Here is a 23,643-nt window from a genome sequence, read left to right on the forward strand (position 1 = left end):
ATCTCTCAGCAGAAACCCTACAAGCCAGAAGAGATTGGGGGCCTATATTCAGCATTGGTAAAGAAAAGAAATTCCAACCATCAATTTCATATTCAGCCTAAGTTTCATAAGCAAAGGAGAAATAAGATCCTTTTGAGACAAGCAAATGCTAAGGGAATTCATTGCCACCAGACCTGCCTCACAAGAGGTCGTGAAGGGAGTGCTAAATATGGGAAGGAAAGACCATCAAAAAAACACACTTAGGTAAAAGAGCCTTGACACTATAAAGCAACCCCACAATCAAGTGTACATAACAACTAGCCAATGACGTGATGACAGGATCACGTTTGCACATATCAATATTAACTTTGAATATAAATAAGCTAAATACCCCAATTAAAAGGCACAGGGTGGCAAGTTGGATGAAGAAGCAGGACTCAACTGTATGCTACACTCAAGAAATCCATCTCACATGTAATGATACTTACAGGCTTAAAGTAAAGAGATGGAGAAAAAGCTAAGCAAATGGAAAACAGAAAAAAAGAAGGGTTGCTGCTATTCTAATTTCACACAAAACAGATTTTAAACCAACAAAGATCAAAAAAGACAAAGAAGGGCATCACATAATGGCAAAGGGTTCAATTCAACAAGAAGACCTAACTATCCTAAATATGTATGCATCCAACACAGGAGCACCCAGATTCATAAAGCAAATTCTTGGAGACCTACAAAGAGACTTAAATAACCACACAATAATAGTTGGAGACTTCAACATCTCACTGACAGTATTAGACAAATCATGGAGGCAAAAAATTAACAAAGATATTCAGGACCTGAACTCGACATTGACCAAATGAATCTAAATGACACCCACAGAACTCTCTGCCCCAAAACAGAACATACATTCTTCTTATCTGTGCATGGCACATACTCTAAAATTGACCACACAATCAGCCAAAAAACAGTCTTTAACATATTATTTAAAAAACCCCACAAAATCATACCAACCACACTTTTGGACCACAGTGCAATAAAAATAGATATCATTACTAAGAAGATTGCTCAAAACCTTACAATTAAATGAAAATTAAATAATCTGCTCCTGAACGACTTTGTGTAAACAATGAAATTAAGGCAGAAATAAAAATCAGAAAAAGATACATAACAAAAGAAAGAAGACAACAGACCAATATCCCTGATGAATATTGATGTAAGAATTCTCAACAAAATACTAGCAAACTGAATTCAACAATACATTACAAAGATCATTTTATCATGTCCAAGTAGGATTTCTCCCAGGGATGCAAGGATGGTTTAAGATACAGAAACCAATCAATGTGGTACATCATATCAACATAATGAAGGACAAAAACTATATAATCATTTCAATTGATGCTGAAAAAGCATTTGATAAAATTCAACATCCATTCATGATAAAAACCCTAAAAAATGAGTATAGAAGGAACGAACCTCAACATAATAAAAGCCATATGTGACAGACCCATAGCAGGCATGCTATTCACAATACCCAAGATTCGAAAGTAACCTAACTACCCATCAATGAATGAATGGATAAACAAAATATGGTACTTATACAGAATAGAGTACTTTTCAGCCATGAAAAAGAATTAGATTATCAGTGAAATAGAAAATAGCATTAGAGAAAATTCATAAAGACCAAATCTGGACCTTTGAAATGACCAACAAAAAGAATGCAGTTTAGTGTAGGTAATTCTATCTCAATATAGGTTAAGAAAATACATTCTTGTCGACACAGATTTTTCTTTCATCAAATAACTTCCAAGCTTCCTGAGTAGCTGGGACCATAGGAGCATGCTACCAGGCTGGCTAAGGTAACAGTATATAGATACATACTTCTCAGACATAATTTTCAATTCTCTTAGAGTTGTTCTTAAATTATTCCACACTTGAGTACTTACTTTCCTGTATCGCTTGTAGATACCAAAGTAAATGTATTGATTGAGGAATGTTCTTAGTCTCCATGAAGTAGTCTCCCAAAAGAAAATCAACAGAAGGAAAATAAAGCCTGCAGTACTCATGTCAATCAAATACTTTCCAATCATAGGCTCTTCCAAAGAATAAATATTCTTCTCAGTATCTGAAATTGGCAAAAAAGAAAATGCAAGACAGCTAATCTTAGTGCACAACATTGATACTATGAATGAACAAGAACTCGGAAAACAACAAAGAAAAAATATAGGATAAAATCAAATATTAGACTAAATTGAGACAAGGTATTTAGTGTGAGAAGAAATTATCCTGCTACAAAAATGCCATTTGAACAATAAATTTTGAAGATCGGCCTTCATTAACATAATGCATGGTAATTAAGTAAGCATATGTATATTAATATATTTATTTATATGTCTAATAATCATTGCTTGCTATGAACAATATATCCCAAATCCTTTCAGAAATGTAAAATCTTAAGTTGCTAATTAGAAGAAAGCTTTAAAGTACAAATACTCTTGGAAAAGAAGACACACTCGCCTTTAAACAATGTAAAACTGACCATTAGCTGACACTTGTAAAACTTTCTTGGAAAGTTCATGAATAAAAGGCACAGAATTCCTGTTATAAGAAAATGATAGCCTGGCACAGTGGCTCATGCCTGTAATACCAACACTTTGGGAGGCTGAGGCACGCGGATCACCTGAGGTCAGGGCTTTGAGACCAGCCTGGACAACATAGTGAAATCTCGTCCCTACTAAAAATACAAAAATTAGCCATGTGTGGTGGCTGGCACCTGTAATCCCAGCTACTTGGGAGGCTGAGGCAGGAGAATCACTTGAACCTGGGAGGCGGAGGTTGCAGTGAGCAGAGATCATGCCATTGCACTCCAGACTGGATGACAGAGCAAGACTCCATCTCAAAAAAAAAAAAAAATCTTGTTATAAGAAAATTATAAACTCTCCTCTCTTTGTTTTAAAAAAGGATATCTTAGGATAGTTTTAGATTTACAGAAAAATTTTAAAGAGAGAGCTCCATATATCCTGTACCCAATATCCCTAATAACATATCTAGTAAGATACATGTTACAATTAATGAATATTAATACATTATTATAACTAATGTATCTAATTTATTCAGATTTCCTAGTTTTTAAAATATAATGTCCTTTTTCTGTTCCATGTTCCAATCCAGATACCACATTACATTTAATAGCCATGTCTTTTAGGTTCCTCTTGGCTGTGATAGTTTCTTGGATTTTTCTTATTTTTAATGGCATTGACATTTTTGAGGAGTACTGGGGGTCAGGTATTTTGTAGAATACGACCTGGGAGACCCTCAGTTGGGATCTACATAAGGTTTTTTTCATGATTAGAATGAGGTTATGGGTTTTTGGAAGGAATACCACAAAGGTAAAGTTCAATCTTTATCACATCTAAAAGGAGAGCTCCATACACTCAAAGCGAATTATTTACTGCTGACGTTGCTCTTCGTCACTTGATTGAGGTGGTGTTTTTCAGTTTTCTCTGCTATAAAGTTTTTCCTTTCTTCCCCCTTTATATACTAGAAATTATATATTTGAACTCGAATAGATATATTTGAACATCATTTAAATAGATGTCAAACTAAATATCAGAATTACTTTAATAAATCAAAATAGACTTACAGATATTATTTGTTATATTTTGGGTTATAATCCAGTGCTACTTTATTTTGTTGCTCAAACTGTTCTAGTTTTGGCCTCTGAACTCTCCCTTTTTTGGAATCACATTTTATAAGTCTTTGTCATTGATGTATAGAAATGCAATTGAATTTTATGTTTGTATTTATTCTGAGTTCAGCAACCACATTAATTATTACAGAATCTAATAGTTCATTAGGGGATTATTTCAGATTTCTGGGTAGACCATTATATCTACTATTATTTCATCTTTTACATTTCTCATACTTTAGAATTATGTTTTAAAAATACTTGACTCATACCAAAGACTATATGGTATAATATTTATGCATATATATATATATATATTTTTTTTTTTTTTGGAGACTGAGTCTCACTCTATCACCCAGGCTGGAGTGCAGTAGCATGATCTTGGCTCACTGCAACCTCCACCTTCCAGGTTCAAGCGATTCTCCTGTCTCAGCCTCTTGAATAGCTGGGTGTATGCCAGCACACCCGGCTAATTTTTGTATTTTTAGTAGAGACAGAGTTTCACCACGTTGGCCAGGGTGGTCTCGAACACCTGACCTCAAGTAATCTGCCCACCTCGGCCTCCTAAAGTGCTAGGATTACAGGTGTGAGCCACTGCACCTGGCCTTATTTATAAATTTTAAGAATAATATCATAATGGCATCTATAAGCCAAGCCTCAAAATGAAAAGTTTACAAATATTGTAAACAGAATACTTATGTGATCCTTCACTTTTCTATTCTCCACAGGTAACTGCTATGATGAATTGTGTTCTGATTTCCTGTGTTAATTACATACAAGTTGATCTTTACATGTATGCACTACCAATATTTTAATTTCTAAATTTGAGCTTTATAAAAACAGTATCGTACTCTCATATAGTTGTCTGAAGCCCATTTTCTCCTTATACTATTTCTAAAATTCTCATAAAGTGAAATCGAAATAATAGTAATAAAATAAACACTGTTCCCTCTGTATAGTATCAACATTGCTAACATTTTGACACATTTTCTGCCACCACCATAGGTGTATTCGTAAGTATGTTGCCTTTGTGATTTTTAAAGGTTATTTTGTCATGTGCACTGTTTTTATTCCTTTTTGTCCTCCTTTCATACTTTGTATGTGTCCTATCTTTTTCTGGTGTGAACTGAATTCTCATGGACCATCAAAAATAGCAATTCTATGAAATGGTGTTAATGGTTTGAGAAGATGACATGGTTGCTTGGTTTATGACAGCTATTTCTGTTGGTAGAGTGAAATACAGTTTCTTTACATGTAAATGTCTTTTTACTGGGGAGTGTGTGATGGGGTTGTGGTAGTAGTGTGGATATAGTTTTCTGATTTCCTGATAGCCTTCTGGTTCTTCAGGACCCTTAACTTATGCTGTATGTTTTCTTCTTTCTACGTTTCAAGTCTCCAAGGGACAATTCTATCTTCCAAATTGTACTGACTTTTCCCAGAAATTTTGTCTTCCCAAGAATGACAATCTTCCAAAAGTAATGAGACATCAAATCACAGATGTTAGAAGCTTAGAGCATCTAAGTAGAAAAAGTGCCAATCCCTCCAACCACACTGAGATACATTCTAGTCACAAAAAGAATGCAGAGTGACAATACACAACCTAAGGGCTCATCTTGTGATGTTAGAGAATTAATCCCCCAAATTTAGAATGTAGAAGAAGAAAATAATGTAGAACATAAATTTTAAAAATGCAATAAAAAATCAACAAAGTTGAAAACTTGTTTTTTGAAGACTAAGAAGATTGATAAACTTCTTTTAAGACTGTTTAAAAAAACACAAGTGGCAAAAATTAGACAGAAATGAACATGGAGACATCATTATTAATCCTACAGATGTTAAAAAGACCATAAGGTATTGTGAATAAATGTATTCCAATGAACTGGAAAATTTAGATGGAGTGAAATGGTCCTGTAAAAACTCAACTAACAACTCCTCACCCAGATTATTAATAAGATACCCAAATAATTCTCACTTAGAAATGTGAACAATTAAAAACCTCCCCAAAGGACAATCTCCATGCATAATTAACTTCACATATGAATTACACCCTATTTAAGAGGAAATAAACCAAACATTTAAGAAGATATGTTGGTAGATACACAAAATCTTTGAGCAAATAAAAAATAGGAAGCACTTCTTACTTTGTTTATTTTTTATTTTATAAAGTTTATTTATTTATTTTTTTGAGATGGAGTCTTGCTCTGTTGCCCAGGCTGGAGTGCAGGGGGATGATCTTGGCTCACTGCAACCTCTGCCTCCCACGTTCAAGCGATACTTGTGCCTCAGCTTCCCAAGTAGCTGGGATTACAGGCGTGCAACACCACGCCCAGCTAATTTTTGTATTTTTAGTAGAGACAGGATTTCACCATGTTGGCCAGGCTGGACTCAAACTCCTGACCTCAGGTGATCCACTTGCCTTGGTCTCCCAAAGTGTTGGAATTACAGGCATGAGCCACCATGCCCATCCTGTTTAATTTTTATACCAAAGGTTGGTAAGTATTTCACTAAAAATTCCCAGTCATTTTAGGTTAATCTTTTTAATAGACATAGACACAAGAATCCTTAATTAATATTAGTGAACTTAATCCACAATATATAACATTTAATATATCACAATAATGCTTGCTTTACCTAATTTATTACTTGATTGGTTATCATGTACCATTGCAAATTCAGCTTGTATAATTCACCATGTAGTTCAATGGAACAAATATGTAATTCAAGAGAACAAAGAAGAAAAGTTCAATAGAAGCAGTAAAAAACATCTGTTAAGATTGAACATGTATTCATAATTAAATAAACTAAACACAGAATAGAAAGAAACTTCTTGATTCTGATAAAGGGTTTCTATAGAAAGCATCATTCTTGATAGTAAAATATTATAATGATATCTTTTAAATTGAAATGAAACTGAAGGTCTATGATGACCAATTTGATTAAATTTGAACTATGTGTCTTTGACAAAGCAGGGAGTCAAGAACAAAAAATAAGTGTACATGGATTGGAAAATAAATATGTTATTAACAGCTTTGAATACATCCATTAAAATAAAAAATATACACCTAAATTATTAAAATAATTTTACAAGTTCAATAATATACAGAACATGAACTTTTTCAACTGTATTTCTCTGTATCAGCAACAAACAAATATGACATTTCAAAAAGCCATATCATTTATAATAGCATCAAAAAATACATAGGAATAAAATGAGCAACATAGTTGCAACACTTTTAAACTAATAACCACTAAACAGTATTAAATAAAAACGGTGAAGACAGAACAAATCCTTCCTTATGGGAATGCATTATGCAGTGGAAGAATAAAAACTTTGAATCCCAGTCTGGACCATAAGAGCTGTATGACACACGGTCATTTTCCTCAAATGGGTATAAAAACAGGTAACTTGAGATTGTTGTGAAGACTTACAATAACGCAGGTAAAGTTAGTACATGGTTGATTATTAGTACTTCTTATTGTATATCTGATGACCACTTTAAACTTACCCTGGATTTGCTTTTGAGGCTTTATTATATTTATTTGTTTTGGTTTGGTTTTTTGAGATGGAGTCTGGCTCTGTCGCCCAGGATGGAGCGCAGTGGCACGATCTTGGCTCACTGCAACCTCTGCCTCCTGGGTTCAAGAGATTCTCCTGCCTCAGCCTCCTGAGTAGCTGAGATTACAGGTGCGCACCATCATGCCCGGCTAATATTTGTATTTTTAGTAGAGATGGGGTTTCTCTATGTTGGCCAGGCTGTTCTCGAACTCCTGACCTCAGGTGATCTGCCCACCTTGACCTCCCAAAGTGCTGGGATTACAGGCGTGAGCCACCACACCCAGATTGAGGCTTTATTATTTTTAAGGAGGTTTTTTCCAGCCTTGTAAAAGGACTTATGTACCAAATATGTATCCTGACTCTCTCCGATGAAGGAAGGGCAGATTCCCCACATGTTTTACAGCATGAACCTGAAGCTAATTTGCTAGACTAAGGGACCCTGAGGTACTTACTTTCTTTGCTACAATTTAGGTAGATAGGATGCTTCTTTAAGGTGGTGCACAATATCTTCATCTCGTAGATAGCTGTATACTGACTAACGCACTTTGCAAGGTTGTAATTGGGAAGGAACAGCAATGAATTACGTACGACGGTTCTGGTGGTGTTTGAGATGTTGGTTAGCTTTTCTGAAAAGATAAGATTAGGTAATATTACAGGAAATCAACTATCCCCAGGACAACAAATCCTCCAGTGATGATCAAATCAAGCTCAGAAAATTGAAAACCAGACGATTATCTTTGAAGAACATTCCAGTGGCTGTCCGGAGTGGCCACTGCCATCAGTGACGCAGTTTGTGCTGACGATTATAGAATTCTGAAGTATTTTTGGTGAAGTGGGTATCCATATAAGTCTTCCTGGCACTTGATAGGGTCAGGAAGTCACTAATGGCTATTTTTCAACACTTCTAACATGAATTGATTAAGGGAGTAAAGTACAGCCAGGAGATAGAGGCTAGAATTCAACAGTAGAGAATGGATAGCGCAAATTCTGAAACATTTGAGCATTCAAGACAATTTCAAAGAAGCAAGCTGATAATTAATGTCTTTCCCAAGAATGAAGTGCATATAAGTAATTAGAGACTAAGTTCCTGGGGATATGAACATGTTTAATTTAGGAATTTCCAGTGTAGAATTTTGATAATGAATTCACACATTTGGGAAGAGGACAAAAGACAGGTCTAAACAAAAAGTTCTCATAAAACACTTTGAGCAGGGAGAGATGGCCAAGACGTGAACCCTCAAGTGCTAAAATTATGGCAAGTCGATCTTAACTTGATATGAGTCCTAAGTAGATCTTAACTTGATATAGAGAAAAATAATTGACACAGAATGAATAATTCTGGATATTGGCTTTTTTGTACAGATGCAAAAAATATCAAGGGCTAACCCCATAGACCAGAACTGTCCAATAGAACTTTACATCATTATAGAAACACTCTATAAACCCTCTCTAAAGAATTCTAGGGAAGACCATATTTAATACACGCTTTTTTGGCTTGCCTTGGCACATCTGTTCTTATACTTTGGTAACACTTCCTCAGATTTTATAGCATTTTTGACTAATGGTAGTTTCTTTATTTTCAGTCTATACATGCTTTGATTACTTTTCTATATTACAGAATGGAATTAAGACTGATGTATAATGTTTAACAGAAGTGGCAATAGCTGTCATCCTCATCTAGTTCCTTTTTTTTTTTTTTTTTTTTTTTTTTTTTTTTTTTTTGAGACGGAGTCTCACTCTGTCGCCCAGGCTGGAGTGCAGTGGCCGGACCTCAGCTCACTGCAAGCTCCGCCTCCCGGGTTCACGCCATTCTCCTGCCTCAGCCTCCCAAGTAGCTGGGACTACAGGCGCCCGCCACCTCGCCCGGCTAGTTTTTTGTATTTTTTTTTAGTAGAGACGGGGTTTCACCGTGTTAGCCAGGATGGTCTCGATCTCCTGACCTCGTGATCCGCCCGTCTCGGCCTCCCAAAGTGCTGGGATTACAGGCTTGAGCCACCGCGCCCGGCCCTAGTTCCCCATTTTTAAAGGAAATGCTTTTGAAGAGCCAGTACTGAATACTATATTTGCTATAGGTTTCTGTACATGCATATGTCCATCATAAAGCTCAGCAACTTTTCTTCATCTTAATTTTTGTTTACTAAAAATTTTTTTTACTATGTATCAATGATTTATTTGTATTTATTAAGATTTTTATGTTTCCTCATTAATCCCTTAAAATGGGAATTTTGTTGATAGATATTTTAATACAAAAGTAAATTTCCTAGATTCAATTTGCTAATATTTTGTCCAGAATTTTTTGAATCTATATTCATGAATGAGAATAGTTTGTGATGATTTTGCTGGGTTATGGCATGGGGCTTTTGCTCATCTCATAGGAGGAGTTAAGAAGTAGCATCTTATGTTTTTATGTGCTAACTGGAAGAATATATAGAACTCAGTAGTAAAGCCATCGAGGCCTTGTGTTTTCTTTGTAGAAATAATTTTAACTATTAATTTAATTACTTGAATACTTAAGTACAAGTTAAATTTTCTAATTCTTCTAAATCAAATTTAGTGAAGTGTATTTTTTAGAAATGTAACAGTTTGTTTAAATTTTTCATATTTGTTGGCCTAAAGTTGTCATATCTTCTTAGATTTCAATGTTATAACAGCTATACAAATATATATACAAATATATATTTATATAACAGCTATATAAATATATATATTTAAGTAATTCTCCCTGTCTCAGCCTCCCGAGTAGCTGGGATTACAGGCACCCGCCACCATGCCTGGCTAATTTTGTATTGTTTAGTAGAGACGGGGTTTTGCCAAGTTGGCCAGGCTAGTCTTGAACTGTTGACATCAGGTGATCCACCCGCCTCAGCCTCCCAAATTGCTGGGATTATAGGCGTGAGCGACCACGCTCGGCCCCATTTTCTGTTTGGTTCAATTTTACTCTTATTTGTTCATTCTTTACACTATCTTTGAATTTGTTAGGCTGTTATTTTTCTAACTATTTAAACTGGATAGTTTGTTAGTTAAGTTTCAGGCTTTTTAATGTTAGCAGTTAAAAGGTATAAAATTTCCTCCAATAACTCATTTGCTTCAGAGTATTTAAATTTCTCTTCAGTTCTAAATATTTGCTAATTTCTGTTATGATTCTCTCTTTGGCCCATTAACTATTAAAATGTGTTTTAAAATTCTCAATTTTGTGTTCCTTTTCTAGTTATCATTTTGTTACTCATTTTTAATTTAATTGCCTAATGGTCAGTAAATACATCATTACATATTAATTTTCATGATGTATCATCTGGGTCAGTTTCTAAGACTTATGAGTTTGAAAACATGGTTTGGGAATCTATGTTCTATGTATGTCCATTAATGCAAGTTTATTAACTGTACTGTTCAATATATAACATTCATTGATTTTCCCCACTGCTTTATCCATCAGTTACAAGAGAGGTATGTTCAAATCTCCTTCTGTAATGTTGTGTGTCTGCCTATTATTCCAACTGGTTATTTTGACTATATATATATCTACATTATATCGGTATATAAGTGAAAATTTGGAATTCTTATAACTTCATGCTCAATTGAATCTGCTATCATGTTGTAAACCCCTTTATCTCTAGTAATTTTTAATGTTAAAAATATGTTTTCTCTTAATAGATTTTATTTTAAAAAATACAATAAAAAATCAACAAAGTTGAAAGCTTATTTTTCGAAAAGACTAACAAGATTGATGAACCTCTTGTAAGACTGGTTAAAAAAATACAAGTGGCAAAAATTAGATATGAAAATGGTTATTTTCAGTCACTACTGTTTTATTTTTGTATTTTTCCTGATACATCCTTTGCCATTCTTGCACTTTCTGTGTCTTTATTTTTTTAACTATGCCTCCTGTAAAATGCATGAAGCTAGAATTTGGGGTCAGGGAGAATCCAGAATGCAATCTTGTTTATTTAATGAGCATATTTTGTTGCCATTTAATTTTGCTAATGATATATTTGGGTTTACTACTATCATCATATTGCTTTGCCATGTATTCTTTTCTATTTCAATTTTTCTCCCTTCACCCATCTTTTGGATGTGACTTAGTTTTCTTTTCTTCTGCATTGCTAGTATTTACGTGTTTCAGAAGTTATACTTTAAAAATATTCCTTCAGTGGTTACACAGGATATTTTAACCTGCCTATTTAAGTTTTATCTCCGGTTGCCTCAAAGATCTCTTCAGCCTTGGTGTTCTGAAATTTCACAATGATGTGTCTAGGTGAGAATTTAAAACAATTCAGTGAGCTTCTGAAACTGAAGATTTGTCTTTGAATAATTTTGGAAATTCTCAGCCAAACATGAACCCCTTGTCTTCTATTATTTCTTTTTGAACTCTTTTTGACTGTATATTGGAATGTCTATCTTCCATGACTTTTAACATTCTTTCATATTTTCCATTTTTTAAATCTCATGGGATACATTAAGTATATTTCTTTTGTTATCAGTTGTTGCAATTATTTCTGAAGAATTTTTAACAATTTTAGCTTTTATTTTAGATACAGGGAGTACCTGTACAGGTCTGTTACTTGGGAATATTGTGTGATACTGAGGTTTAGGGTATGGATCTCATCACCCAGGCAGTGAGCACAGTACAGCATAGGTAGTTTTTCAACCCATGACCCCTTCACTCCCTCCCCACTCTGGTAGTCTACAGTATCTATTGTTCTCATGTTTATGTCCATTTATGCTCAATGTTGAGCTCCCACTTATAAATGAGAACATGTAGTATTTGATTTTCTCTTCCTGTGTTAATTTGCTTAGAGTTATGGCCTCCAAATGCATCCATGTTGCTGCAAAGGACATGATTTTATTCTTTTTTTATGGCTGTGTAGTATTCCATGGTGTATATATACATTTTCTTTATATCCGATCTACCACTGATGGGCACCTAGTTGATTCCATGTCTTTGCTATTGTGAATAGTACTGCAATGAACATACGAGTGCATGTGTCTTTTTGGCAGAATCATTTCTTTTCCTTTTGGTATATACCTAGTAATGGACTTGCTGAATTGAATAGTAGTTCTATTTTAAGTTCTTTGATAAATCTCCACAATGCTTTCTGTAATGACTGCATTAATTTATATTCCCACTAACAGTATTCCCTTTTTTCTATGAAATCACTAGTTGCTGCTTTTTGATCATTTGATAATAGTCATTACGACTGGTTTGAGATGGTGTCACATTGTGGTCTTGATTTGCATTTCTCTGCTGATTAGTGATGCTGAGTATTTTAAAAAATATGTTTGCTAGCTGCTTCTAATGTCTTATTTTGAAGAATTTTCTGTTCATGTTCTTTGCCCTTTTTAAATGGGGCTATTATTATTTTCTTCTTAATTTGCTTAAGTTCCTTATAGATTCTGGATATGAGGCCTTTGTCAGATGCACAGTTTGTGAATATCTTCTCCCACTTTGTAGGTTGTCTGTTGATATTTTCTTTTACTGTGCATAAGCTCTTTAGTTTAATTAGATCCCACTTGTCAATTTTTGTTTTTGTTGCCATTGCTTTTGGGGACTTAACTGAAAATTCTTTGCCAAGGCCAATGTCAAGAAGAGATTTTCCTAGCTTGTCTTCTAGGATTTTCATAGTTTGAGGTCTTACATTTAAACCTTTGATCTATTTAATATTTGTACCTGGTGAAATGTAGGGGTCTAGTTTCAATTTTCTGCATATGGCTAGCTAGTTATCCCAGCATCATTTATTAAATAAGGGAGAGTTTCCCCATTGCTTGTTTTTGTTGGTCTTGCCAAAGATCAGATGATTTTAAGTGTGTGGCTTTATTTTTGTTATTCTGTTCCATTGGTCTATGTGTCTGTTTTTGTACCAATACCATGCTGTTTTGATTGCTATAGCTTTATAATAGAGTTTGAAGTCAGGTAGTGTGATGCCTCCCCATCTTTGTTCTTTTTGTTTAGGATTGCTTTGGGTAATCAGGCTCTTTTTTGGTTCCATATGAGTTTTAGAATAGTTTTTCTAATTCTGAGAAGAATGGCATTGGTGGTTTGATAGAAATAGTGTTGAATCTGTAGATTTTTTTGGGCAGTATGGCCATTTTTATGATACTGATCCTTCCAACCCATGAGCATGAAATATTTTTCCATTTATCACTAATTCTCATGCCAACTGTCTACAATATATATTGATTCTTAATTTAAATTATAATTCTTTCTCATTTCTCAAGATTCTATTTAGATCTTTTCAAATCTAAAAGGATCTCAATACTTGTGTATATGTGTGTATTATATTATTTTCTCATATTTCTGAGACTCTGTTTAGATATTTTAAACATACATGTTTTATATTCTATTCTAAAAAATTATAAATCTGAAATATACGCAGGTTTGATTCTATAGTTTGTGGTTTCTGCTAGTACTTGCTCATAAGGTCTTGCTTCTTTTTATTTTCTTTCTTCAGTCTTTTAAATTGATCTCTAGTAGCCTCAGTTGGATTCAATTTGGTTAGACACCTTTGACCTTCCTATACTTGGATATTTATATTTTTCTCTGGGTTTGGAAAGTGTTCTGCTCTTATTTCTTTAAATACACTTCCTACTCCTTTGTCTTTCGCTTCACTTTTTTTTTTAACACATGACTTAAACATTTGCTCTTTAACGCTTTCCATAAAATCCATAAGTTCTCTTCATTCCCTTTTCTTCTTTTTCCTCCTCTGACTATATATTCTCAAAAACCTATCTTTAAGTTCACAGACTTTCTTTTGCTTGACCAATTATACTGTTGATGCTCTCTATTATATTTTTAAGTCCAGGATTTCTTTTTAAAAATTATTTCCATATCTCTATTAAATTCCTAGTTCTTGTTATTGTTTATCCCATTTCTTTGGACTGTTTCTCTGTATTTTGTATTTTTTGGGGGGTTTGCTGAGCTTCCTTAAAACCATTATTGTGAATTCTTTGTCAGGCAATTCATGTATCACCTTCTTTAGGGTCAGTCATTGGCATTTTATTTTGTCTATTTGGTGATGTCATGCTTGCTGGATTATTCATGATCCTTGTTGTTGCAGGTCTGCACATTTGAAGAAGCACTTATTCTAGTCTTCCCTGACTGGCTTCATCTAGGAACACGCTTCAACAGTAATTCTGTACAGAGATTCTGGGCAGGCCACCTAGGGTAGTCCCTAAGCCTGAGATTGCTGAAGCCACTGAAAAACTAGAAGGCACTCTAAGCCCGGACCACCATGGTCAACACAGTGCCAGGCTGGAACATCATGGCTGCTAAGGCTGATGTAGCTCTGAGGCATGACTGAAGGTGATGGACACTGAGGACTGCCTGCCACTGAGAACTATCCAGAGCCCAAGATCACTTGGTTGGCTGGTGTTGATGCAGACTGGAGATCGAATCCACCTTGCAGGGACTATGGGTTCTTACCTAGTGCTGATGCAGGTTTGCCCAATTTGCAGGTACTGACTTAGATTTAGGGACAGGGGAGGTCTGCCCAGTGCTGGGTTTTACTGTAGCAGAGACGCTATTAAGGTTTAAGACAAAGTCATCCTTTTATTTCTCCGTCTTTCCCTCAAGCTAATGTTATCTTTCTCCACCTGTGCTTTCTGAGCTTCAGAAAGGGGTGACATGGATAATAAAAAACTGTCCTTCCTACCATCCTTAATATTTTTTTCTTATTATTGTGCTATAATAAGGTACTGTGATTTCTCATCTGATTTCTTTAGTTCTTCTGAAGGTATTTTTTTGTGTACATGTGTGTGAATAGTTATTCAAATTGATGGTTCTGTAGGGGAACAATCACTGGAGAATCTTGTTGCATCATCTTTTTCCTACCCCAGCTTTATAAGCTAGCATTAAAAGTGACTTTTATTTGAAGTTATTGACTGCATCTGTTGACCTTAGTCATTTATTTATTTATTTGTTTGTTTGTTTACTTACTTACTTACTGAGATGGAGTCTCACTCTGTTGCTCAGGCTGGAATGCAGTGGTATGATCTCGGCTCACTGCAAATTTCACCTCCCGTGTTCAAGCGATTCTCCTGCCTCAGCCTCCTGAGTAGCTGGGACTACAGGTGTGTGCCACCACGCCAGGCTGATTATTATTATTAAGTTTTTTGTATTTTTAGTAGAGACGGGATTTCACTGTATTGGCCAGGATGGTCTCAATCTCCTGACCTCATGATCCACCAGCCTCAACCTCCCAAAGTGCTGGGATTACAGGCATGAGGCACCACACCCAGCCAAATCTCTTATTTTTATAGGTTGTGAGGAACACAGCGTTCAGGAAAAAATCACAGAAGTAAAAGTTGGTTTTCTGAAAAGATTAAGAAAACTGACAAATCACTAGCTAGACTAAGAGAGAGAAAATTGAAACAAATAAAATTATAAATGAAAAAGGAAACATATTTGATACCACATTAATACAAAGGATCAGGAGACACTATAATAAACAATTATACCTTAAAAATTTGATAACATAGAAAAATGCATGTATTCTTCGACACATGCAACCTACAAAGACGGAGTTATGAAAAAGCACACTATCTAAACAGACCAATAATGAGTCAGTAGATTGAATAAGTAATAAAAAGTCTCCTACCAAAGAAAAGCCTAGGACCTAGTGGCTTTAGTGCTAAATTCTACCAAAGATTTAAGGATGAATACCAATTGTTCTCAAACACTTCCAAAAAATTTAAGAGGCAAGAATACTTCCTAACTCATAAGGCCAATATTACCCTAATATTAAAACCAGACAAGGACACAACAACACATAAAAAACTACAAGCCAATATTCCTGATGAACATAAATGCAAAAATCCTCAACAACATAATAGAAAACCAAATTCAGCAGCACATTAAAAGGATCATTGACCATGATCAAGTGGGACTCATTCCAGGGATGCACAGATGGTTTAGCATATGCAAATCAATAAATGTGATACATCACATTAACAGAATGAAAGACAAAAACCATATGCTTATTTCAATAGATACAAAAAAGCATTTGGAAAATTCAACTCTCAACAACTTAGGTATAGAGGGAATATACCTCAGCACAATAAAGGCCATATATGACAAACCCAGGGCTAAAATCATACTCAATGGGGAAAACGAACTGAAAGCCTTTCCTCTAAGCTTTAAAATAAGACAAAGATGTCCATTCTCACCATTTACATTCAGCATTGCACTAGAAGTCCTAGCCAGAGCAATTAGACAAGAAAAAGAAAGAAAAGGTATGTGTTCTTAGATATAGATGTGTTCTTTGATATAGAGAGTCATAAATACTCCAGACAGAAACTGTGAAACTTCCAGAAGAAAACAGGGAAAAAGTTCCATGGCATTAGTCTAAGCAATGATTTTTTTAGATATGACAGACAACAAAAGCAGAAATAGATAGATAGGATTATATTAAGCTAAAAAGCTTCTGCTAAACAAATGAAATGATAATGAAGAGATAAACTGCAGAATAGGAGAAAATGCTTGCAAAGCATACATCTGATAAGGGGTTAATGTCCATAAAAGACCAGGATGTCAAACAACTCAGTTGCACGAAAAGCAACTTAATTACAAATGGGCAAAAATCCTGAACAGACATTTCTCAAAAGAAGATATAGAAATGGCTAACAGGTATATGAAAAAATGCTCAACATTACTCATCATCAGGGAAATGTAAATCAAAACCACAATGCGATATGACCTCACTCTTTTTAGAATGGCTATTATCAAATGGTAAGTGTTGACCAGGATGTGGGAAAAAAAACCCTTGCACAGTTGGTGGGAATGTAAATTAGTAAAGGCATTAGGGAAAACAGTATGGAGGTTGCTAAAATAATTAAAAATAGAACTATCATACGATCCAGCAATCCCATGATGGATATACAGCTAAAGGAAACGAAATCAGTATGTCAAAGTGATAGCTGCACGCCCATGTTTATTGCAGTGCTATTCACAGTGGAATCAACCTGTGTTCATCAATGGATGAATGCATAAAGAAAATGTGGTATATATACACAACAGAATACCATTCATCCATAATGAGAAGGAAATCCTGTTCCGTGGTGACAACATAAGTGAACCTGGAGGACATTATGTTAAGTGAATAAGCCAGGCACAGAAAGACAATACTGCACAATCTCACTCATATATGGAATCTCAAAGAAGCAGATCTCATATAAGTAGAGAGTAGAATGGCGATTACCAGAGGGGGAGTTGTTGAGCAAAAGATACGCAAATTCAGTTTGATAATAGCAATGAGTTCAAGAGATGTATTGCATAGCATGGGGACTACAGCTAATTGGGTAAGTGCTCTCACAACAAAAATGATACATATTTGAGATCATGCATATGCTAATTAGCTAGATTTATCTATTCTACAATATATATAGATAATATTTCAAAACATTTTGTACACTACTAATATATCCAACTTTATCTGTCAATTAGAAAATTTGAAAAAATAAATACAATCCTCAATGTATAAGCTAAAATATAAACACAAACTTAATTTGCAATTATACCTATGTACTTACAAAGCCAAAAACAAATAAACCCTCCGGTAAATTGTAGTCTGTCTTAATATTTTGCATAACTTTGAAAACTCATTTTGTTTTATGTTTAAAAAACAAATGCTTGCTTACTTCCAAGGATACTGGCTTTCACTTTATTGCTGGTCTATGCCAATTCCATATTTTCTTCTCAGTTCATTATTTTTGTCAAAGTATTATTCACAGTGTTTGTTATATAGCTGAGAAGGGGAAGTCTCTTCGCTTTCTAATTGCCAAATCTACTTTCTTCTTTTCTTATCCTCACCCTACATGACTCTTCACAACATATTCTTCTTAAAACATGACTTTTTGAGTTTCTAAAACAGTAATCTCATCTTATTTTTTATTCTGCCACAACTACTCCTCTCTAGTCTCTTAATTAAAATTTCATTCTAGGCCAGAGTTCACAAACTCCAATGTTTTCAGGTGAGTCTTCTTCACATCACACAGTATTTCCCTTTGGAGGTGTACGCAAAAATATATAGACATTTGCTTTCCATAATTTGGGGATTCTTTTGTGAGACTGAGCACCCAGGCATAGCTCTTGCAAGTATTTTAGTCTTCTATGCAGAGGCTCAAGTCTTCCTCACATGAAAGATTTATCCTTGAAGGAGTATATAAGCCAATCTTGAATTAATTCAGGGGATTTCCTTTTGACAGTTAAAGGTTAAGGAAATGAGGCAGGAAGCCTGTGCTTGTGGAGCTCTGCAACTGATACGGCTCAGATGACTGGAGGAACAGCAAGGTTCTTGGTCTTGCACCGATAGGAGTGGTTTTAAGGAGTGAAAAGTTTAATAGGCAAAAAAGAAGGAAAGAAGAAGAAAACAGCTCTCCTGTACAGAGACAGAGGGAGGGGGGATTCCAACAAAAAGAAAACTCCATGTGTGATGGAAAAGTGGGTGTTTATATGAGGAGGCTGGAGGAGGTGGTGTCTAATTTGCATAGGGCTCAGGGTATTGGTTTTGTGTCTGGAATTGGTGGGTTCTTGGTCTCACCGACTTCAAAAATGAAGCTGCGGACCCTCACTGTGAGTGTTACAGTTCTTAAAGGTGGGGTGTCTGGAGTTTGTTCCTTCCGACACTGTTCGGACGTGTTCAGAGTTTATTCCTTCTGGTGAGTTCATGGTCTTGCTGGCTTCAGGAGTGAAGGCTGCAGACCTTTGTGGTGAGTGTTACAGCTCAAAAAGGCAGTGCGGACCCAAAGAGTGAGCAGCAGCAAGATTTATTGCAAAGAACGAAAGAACAAAGCTTCCACAGTGTCACAGGGACCCAAGTAGGTTGCCACTGCTGACTCAGGCAGCCTGCTTTTATTCCCTTATCTGACCCCACCCACATCCTGCTGATTGGTCCATTTTACAGAGAGCTGATTGCTCCATTTTACAGAGAGTTGACTGGTCCATTTTGACATAGTGTTAATTGGTATGTTTACAATCCCTGAGCTAGACACAGAGTGCTGATTGGTACATTTACAATCCTTTAGCTAGACACAAAAGTTCTCCAAGTCCCTACTAGATTAGCTAGACACAGAGCACTGATTGGTGCATTTACAAATCTTAAGCTAGACACAGAGTGCTGATTGGTGCATTTACAATCCTTTAGCTAGACATAAAAGTTCTCCAAGTTCCCACGGGACTCCGGAGCCCAGCTGGCTTTGCCTAGTGGATCCCACGCAGAGGCCACAGGCAGAGCTACCCGCCAGTCCCAGGTCACGTGCCCCTACTCCTCGGCCCTTGGGCAGTAGATGGGACTGGGTACCATGGAGCAGGGAGCAGTGCCCATCAGGGAGGCTCAGGCCTTGCGGGAGCCCATGGTGGGCCAGGACAGGCTGGGGGTGGTTTGGGCTTGGCAGGCTGCAGGTCCGGAGCCCTGCCCCATGGGGAGGTGGCTGAGGCCGGGGGAGAATTCGAGCATGGCATGGGAGGGCAGGCACTGCTGTGGGACCCAGCCCATCCTCTGCAGCTGCTGGCCCAGGTGCTAAGCCCCTTACTGCCTGGGGCCAGCAGTGCTGGCCAACCACTCTGAGTGTGGGGCCCTCTGAGCCCATACCCACCTGGAACTCACACTGGCCTGCGAGTGTCTTGCGCAGCCCCGGTTCCCACCCAGGCCTCTCCCTCCATACCTCCCCACAAGCATAGGGAGCGGGTTCCAGCCTTGGCCAGCCCAGAGAGGGGCTCCCACAGTGCAGCAGTGGGCTGAAGGGCTCCTCAAGTGCAGCCAGAGTGGGCGCCGAGGGGGAGGAGGTGCTGAGAGCGAGCAAGGGCTGCCAACACGCTGTCACCTCTCAGTTTGACCAGGCATGTCATTCATGTAGCCGGAGAGAAAACTGTCCCTCCCACCCTAGCCTTTTAATATGCAAATGCAGATTCCCAAGATGTTCTACACACGTGGGGAATACGTGGGGGTGGCCATGTTGCCAGGCACATGTCGGGGCAAGAGCAACAAGAAGATGGCGGGAATCACCATGTTTGGGTAGACCCAGTTTCTAATGGCCAGCATTTGCATATCAAAGCTTCCCAGCCGGGCTCTAAGAACCAGGGCTTTCCTGCTAGAGAAGAAACGTTTCTGGAACTGCTTTAAAGGAAACAAAAACTTCCCAAGGACCCCTTTTCCTTTCTATCTGCCTAAAATAATTTCTTAATAACACAACAGCAGGGAGATATCAAGTGCTTGACACAGTTCAAATTTATACTTATAAAGTGATTCAACAGAAGAGTGACAATAGTCTCTTTTAAAATCTCTCTTCATGAGGACTAAGCTCTAATTTTTTATCTTGCCCAAATTCCTACCTAAGGGTTCTAGGGAGTCATGCATTACAAACCATAAATTCTCATCAGATGGGTTTTAATTTGGCTTGTATATCATGACTTACTTTTCAGTCTGACTTTGGCATAACATTATGAGACAAGGAAAAACTATTTAACCCCAAAATATATTTCCTTGCCATACCTTGAAATTGTCCTGCAAAGTCTCTTGTGGGAAAAGTCCACATTCTTTAGAATGTTTTCTTTCCTTTCTTTCCAGATCCAGGAGATAATCAACTAAGAGCCAAGAACCCTTTTAGGTCCAATAAGAAACACTTTACAACCTGATCTCTCTCTGAAGATTCCTCTGCACAATAAAACTTGGTCTCCACAATCCTTTATCTTAACCTGAACATTCCTTTCCATTGATCCCAGGTGTTCAGATAAATTCAACCAACTGTCAACCAGAAAATGTTTAAATTTACCTATAGCCTGGAAGCCCCTGCTTTGAGTTGTCCTGCCTTTCTGAACCAAATCGATGTATTTCTTAAATGTATTTGACTGATGTCTCATGCCTCCCTAAAATATATAAAACCAAGCTGTACACTTACCACCTTGGGCACATGTTCTCAAGACCTCCTGAGGGCTGTGTCATGGGCCATGGTCACTCATATTTGGCTCAGAATAAATCTCTTCAAATATTTTACAGAGTTTGACTCTTTTTGTTGGCAATAATAATAGTCAATTTAGTAAATATATAATGAAATATATTGAGAGGAAGAAAATGAGGGGATACAAATTTCAGACTCACTGGAAGCAAGGAAAACTGGCTTAGTTATTTGTATGTGAGGTAAATAGAGTTTTTCTTCTTTCTGGAAAATCTTGTTAGTAAGTTAAACTTCTTGTGAACGGAACAGCTAGTTATCTCACAAAGAACTCGAGGCTCTTCACTCTTTCCTCTCTCTGCACTTCACTCGAAAGAGTCAAATGGATAACACTAAGATATTTGAGATATAACTCTCTCTAAGACCTTCTTTTCTAAAAAGAAAGCGATCTCTTTGTTCTCTCTCTTTGACAAATGATTCTCAGTGACAAATACTCCTAAAATTTCAAAACTCAGTTGCAAGACTGATTCCTTGATTCATGTGATGGAGATAGAGGAGGTAGGGATAGAGAGGACCTGTAGTTCAGATTGGGTTTCATCATTTCAATATGAGGATTCTAGATCTTGACAGAGCAGGAGCATTGCCATCTTGGATAAGCACCACCATTTTAAAGTTCACCTTGATCAAAAACTGCCTAAATCCAAAGGGCATCAGCCTCGTGGCTAAGGTCAGCATGACCATAAACCACAAATGACATCTGCCATCAGAAATATTCCCACCATAAAATAAACCCCTCCCTGACCATCAGGCCTCTGAGCCCAAGCTAAGCCATCATATCCCCTGTGACCTGCACGTAGACATCCCGATGGCCTGAAGCAACTGAAGATCCACAAAAAAAGTGAAAATAGCCTTAACTGATGACATTCCACCATTGTGATTTATTTCTGCCCCACCCTAACTGATCAATGTACTTTGTAATAGCCCCCACCCTTAGGAAGGTTCCTTATCATCTCCCCCTACCCTTAAGAAGGTTCTTTGTAATCCTCCCTACCCTTGAGAATGTACTTTGTGAGATCCGCCCCCTGACCCCGAAACATTGCTCTTAGCTCCACTGCCTATCCCAAAACCTGTAAGAACTCATGATAATCCCACCACCCTTTGCTGACTCCTTTTTCGGACTCAGCTCGCCTTCACCCAGGTGAAATAAACGGCCACATTGCTCACACAAAGCCTGTTTGGTGATCTCTTCACAGGGATGCGTGAGACCTTTGGTGCCAAAGACCCCGGTCAGCGGGATTTCTTCGGGAGACCAGTCCCCTGTTCTCATCCTCACTCCGTGAAGAGATCCACCTACGACATTGGGTCCTCAGACCAACCAACCCAAGGCACATCTCACCGATTTTAAATCTGATAAGCAGCCTCTTTTTACTCTCTTCTCCAACCTCTCTCACTATCCCTCAACCTCTTTCTCCTTTCAATCTTGGCGCCACCCTTCAATCTTTTCCTTCTCTCAATTTCAATTCCTTTCATTTTCTGGTAGAGACAAAGGAGACACATTTTATCCGTGGACCCAAAACTCTGGCACCAGTCACGGACTCGGGAAGGCAGCCTTCCCTTGGTGTTTAATTATTGCGGGGATGCCTCTGTTTATTCACCCACATTCTATTGGTGTCTGATCTCCGTGGGGATGCCTGCCTTGGTCATTCACCCACGTTCCCTTGGTGGCAAGTCAATTGCAGGGATGCCTGCTTTGGCTGCTCCCCACCCCCTTCTCCGTGTCTCTACCCTTCTCTTTAAACTTGCCTCCTTCACTATGGGCAACCTTCCACCCTCCATTCCTCCTTCATCTCCCTTAGCCTGTGTTCTCAAGAACTTAAAACCTCTTCAACTCTCACCTGACCTAAAATCTAAGCATCTTATATTCTTCTGCAACACCGCTTGACCCCAGTACAAACTCAACAGTAGTTCCAAGTGGCCAGAGAATGGCACTTTCGATATGTCTATCCTACAAGATCTAGATAATTTTTGTCGAAAAATGGGCAAATGGTCTGAGGTGCCTGACATCCAGGCATTCTTTTACACATTGGTCCCTCCCTAGTTTCTGCTTCCAACAAGACTCGTCCCAAATCTTCTTTCCCTCCTGCCTGTCCCTTCAGTCCCAATCCCAAAAGTCTCTGAGTCTTCTGAATCTTCCTTTTCTACAGACCCATCTGATCTCTCCCCTCCTCCCCAGGCTGCTCCTCACCAGGCTGAGCTAGGTCCCAATTTTTCCTCACCCTATAATCCTTCTATCACCTCCCCTCCTCACACCCAGTCTGGCTTACAGTTTTGTTCCGCGAATAGCCCTCCACCACTTGCCCAACAATTTCCTCTTAGAGAAGTGGTTGGAGCTGAAGGCATAGTCAAGGTTAATGCTCCTTTTTCTTTATCTGACCTCTCCCAAATCAGCATTTAGGCTCTCTTTTTTTTTTTTTTTTTTTTTTTTTTTATCAAATATAAAAACTCAACCCAGTTCATGGCCTATCTGGCAGAAACCCTGATATGC

At 37.3% G+C, this 23,643-nt stretch overlaps 1 protein-coding gene across 1 annotated transcript in view; it reads right to left on the reverse strand.

Annotated features, from left to right (window-relative positions):
- Window positions 1-23,643, reverse strand: part of LOC117087517 (ATP-binding cassette sub-family A member 3-like) — a 111,546-nt gene that overhangs the window by 31,107 nt on the left and 56,796 nt on the right. The window contains exons 16-17 of the mRNA XM_033217787.1: window positions 7,670-7,843; window positions 1,920-2,098 (exon numbers count right to left, since the gene is read on the reverse strand). Coding sequence (XP_033073678.1) covers window positions 1,920-2,098; window positions 7,670-7,843 — 353 coding nt within the window. The remainder of the gene's footprint in view (window positions 1-1,919; window positions 2,099-7,669; window positions 7,844-23,643) is intronic.

The sequence above is a fragment of the Trachypithecus francoisi genome, unplaced genomic scaffold (genome assembly GCF_009764315.1).
Source record: "Trachypithecus francoisi isolate TF-2019V2 unplaced genomic scaffold, Tfra_2.0 Lachesis_group10, whole genome shotgun sequence".
Lineage (NCBI taxonomy): Eukaryota > Metazoa > Chordata > Mammalia > Primates > Cercopithecidae > Trachypithecus > Trachypithecus francoisi.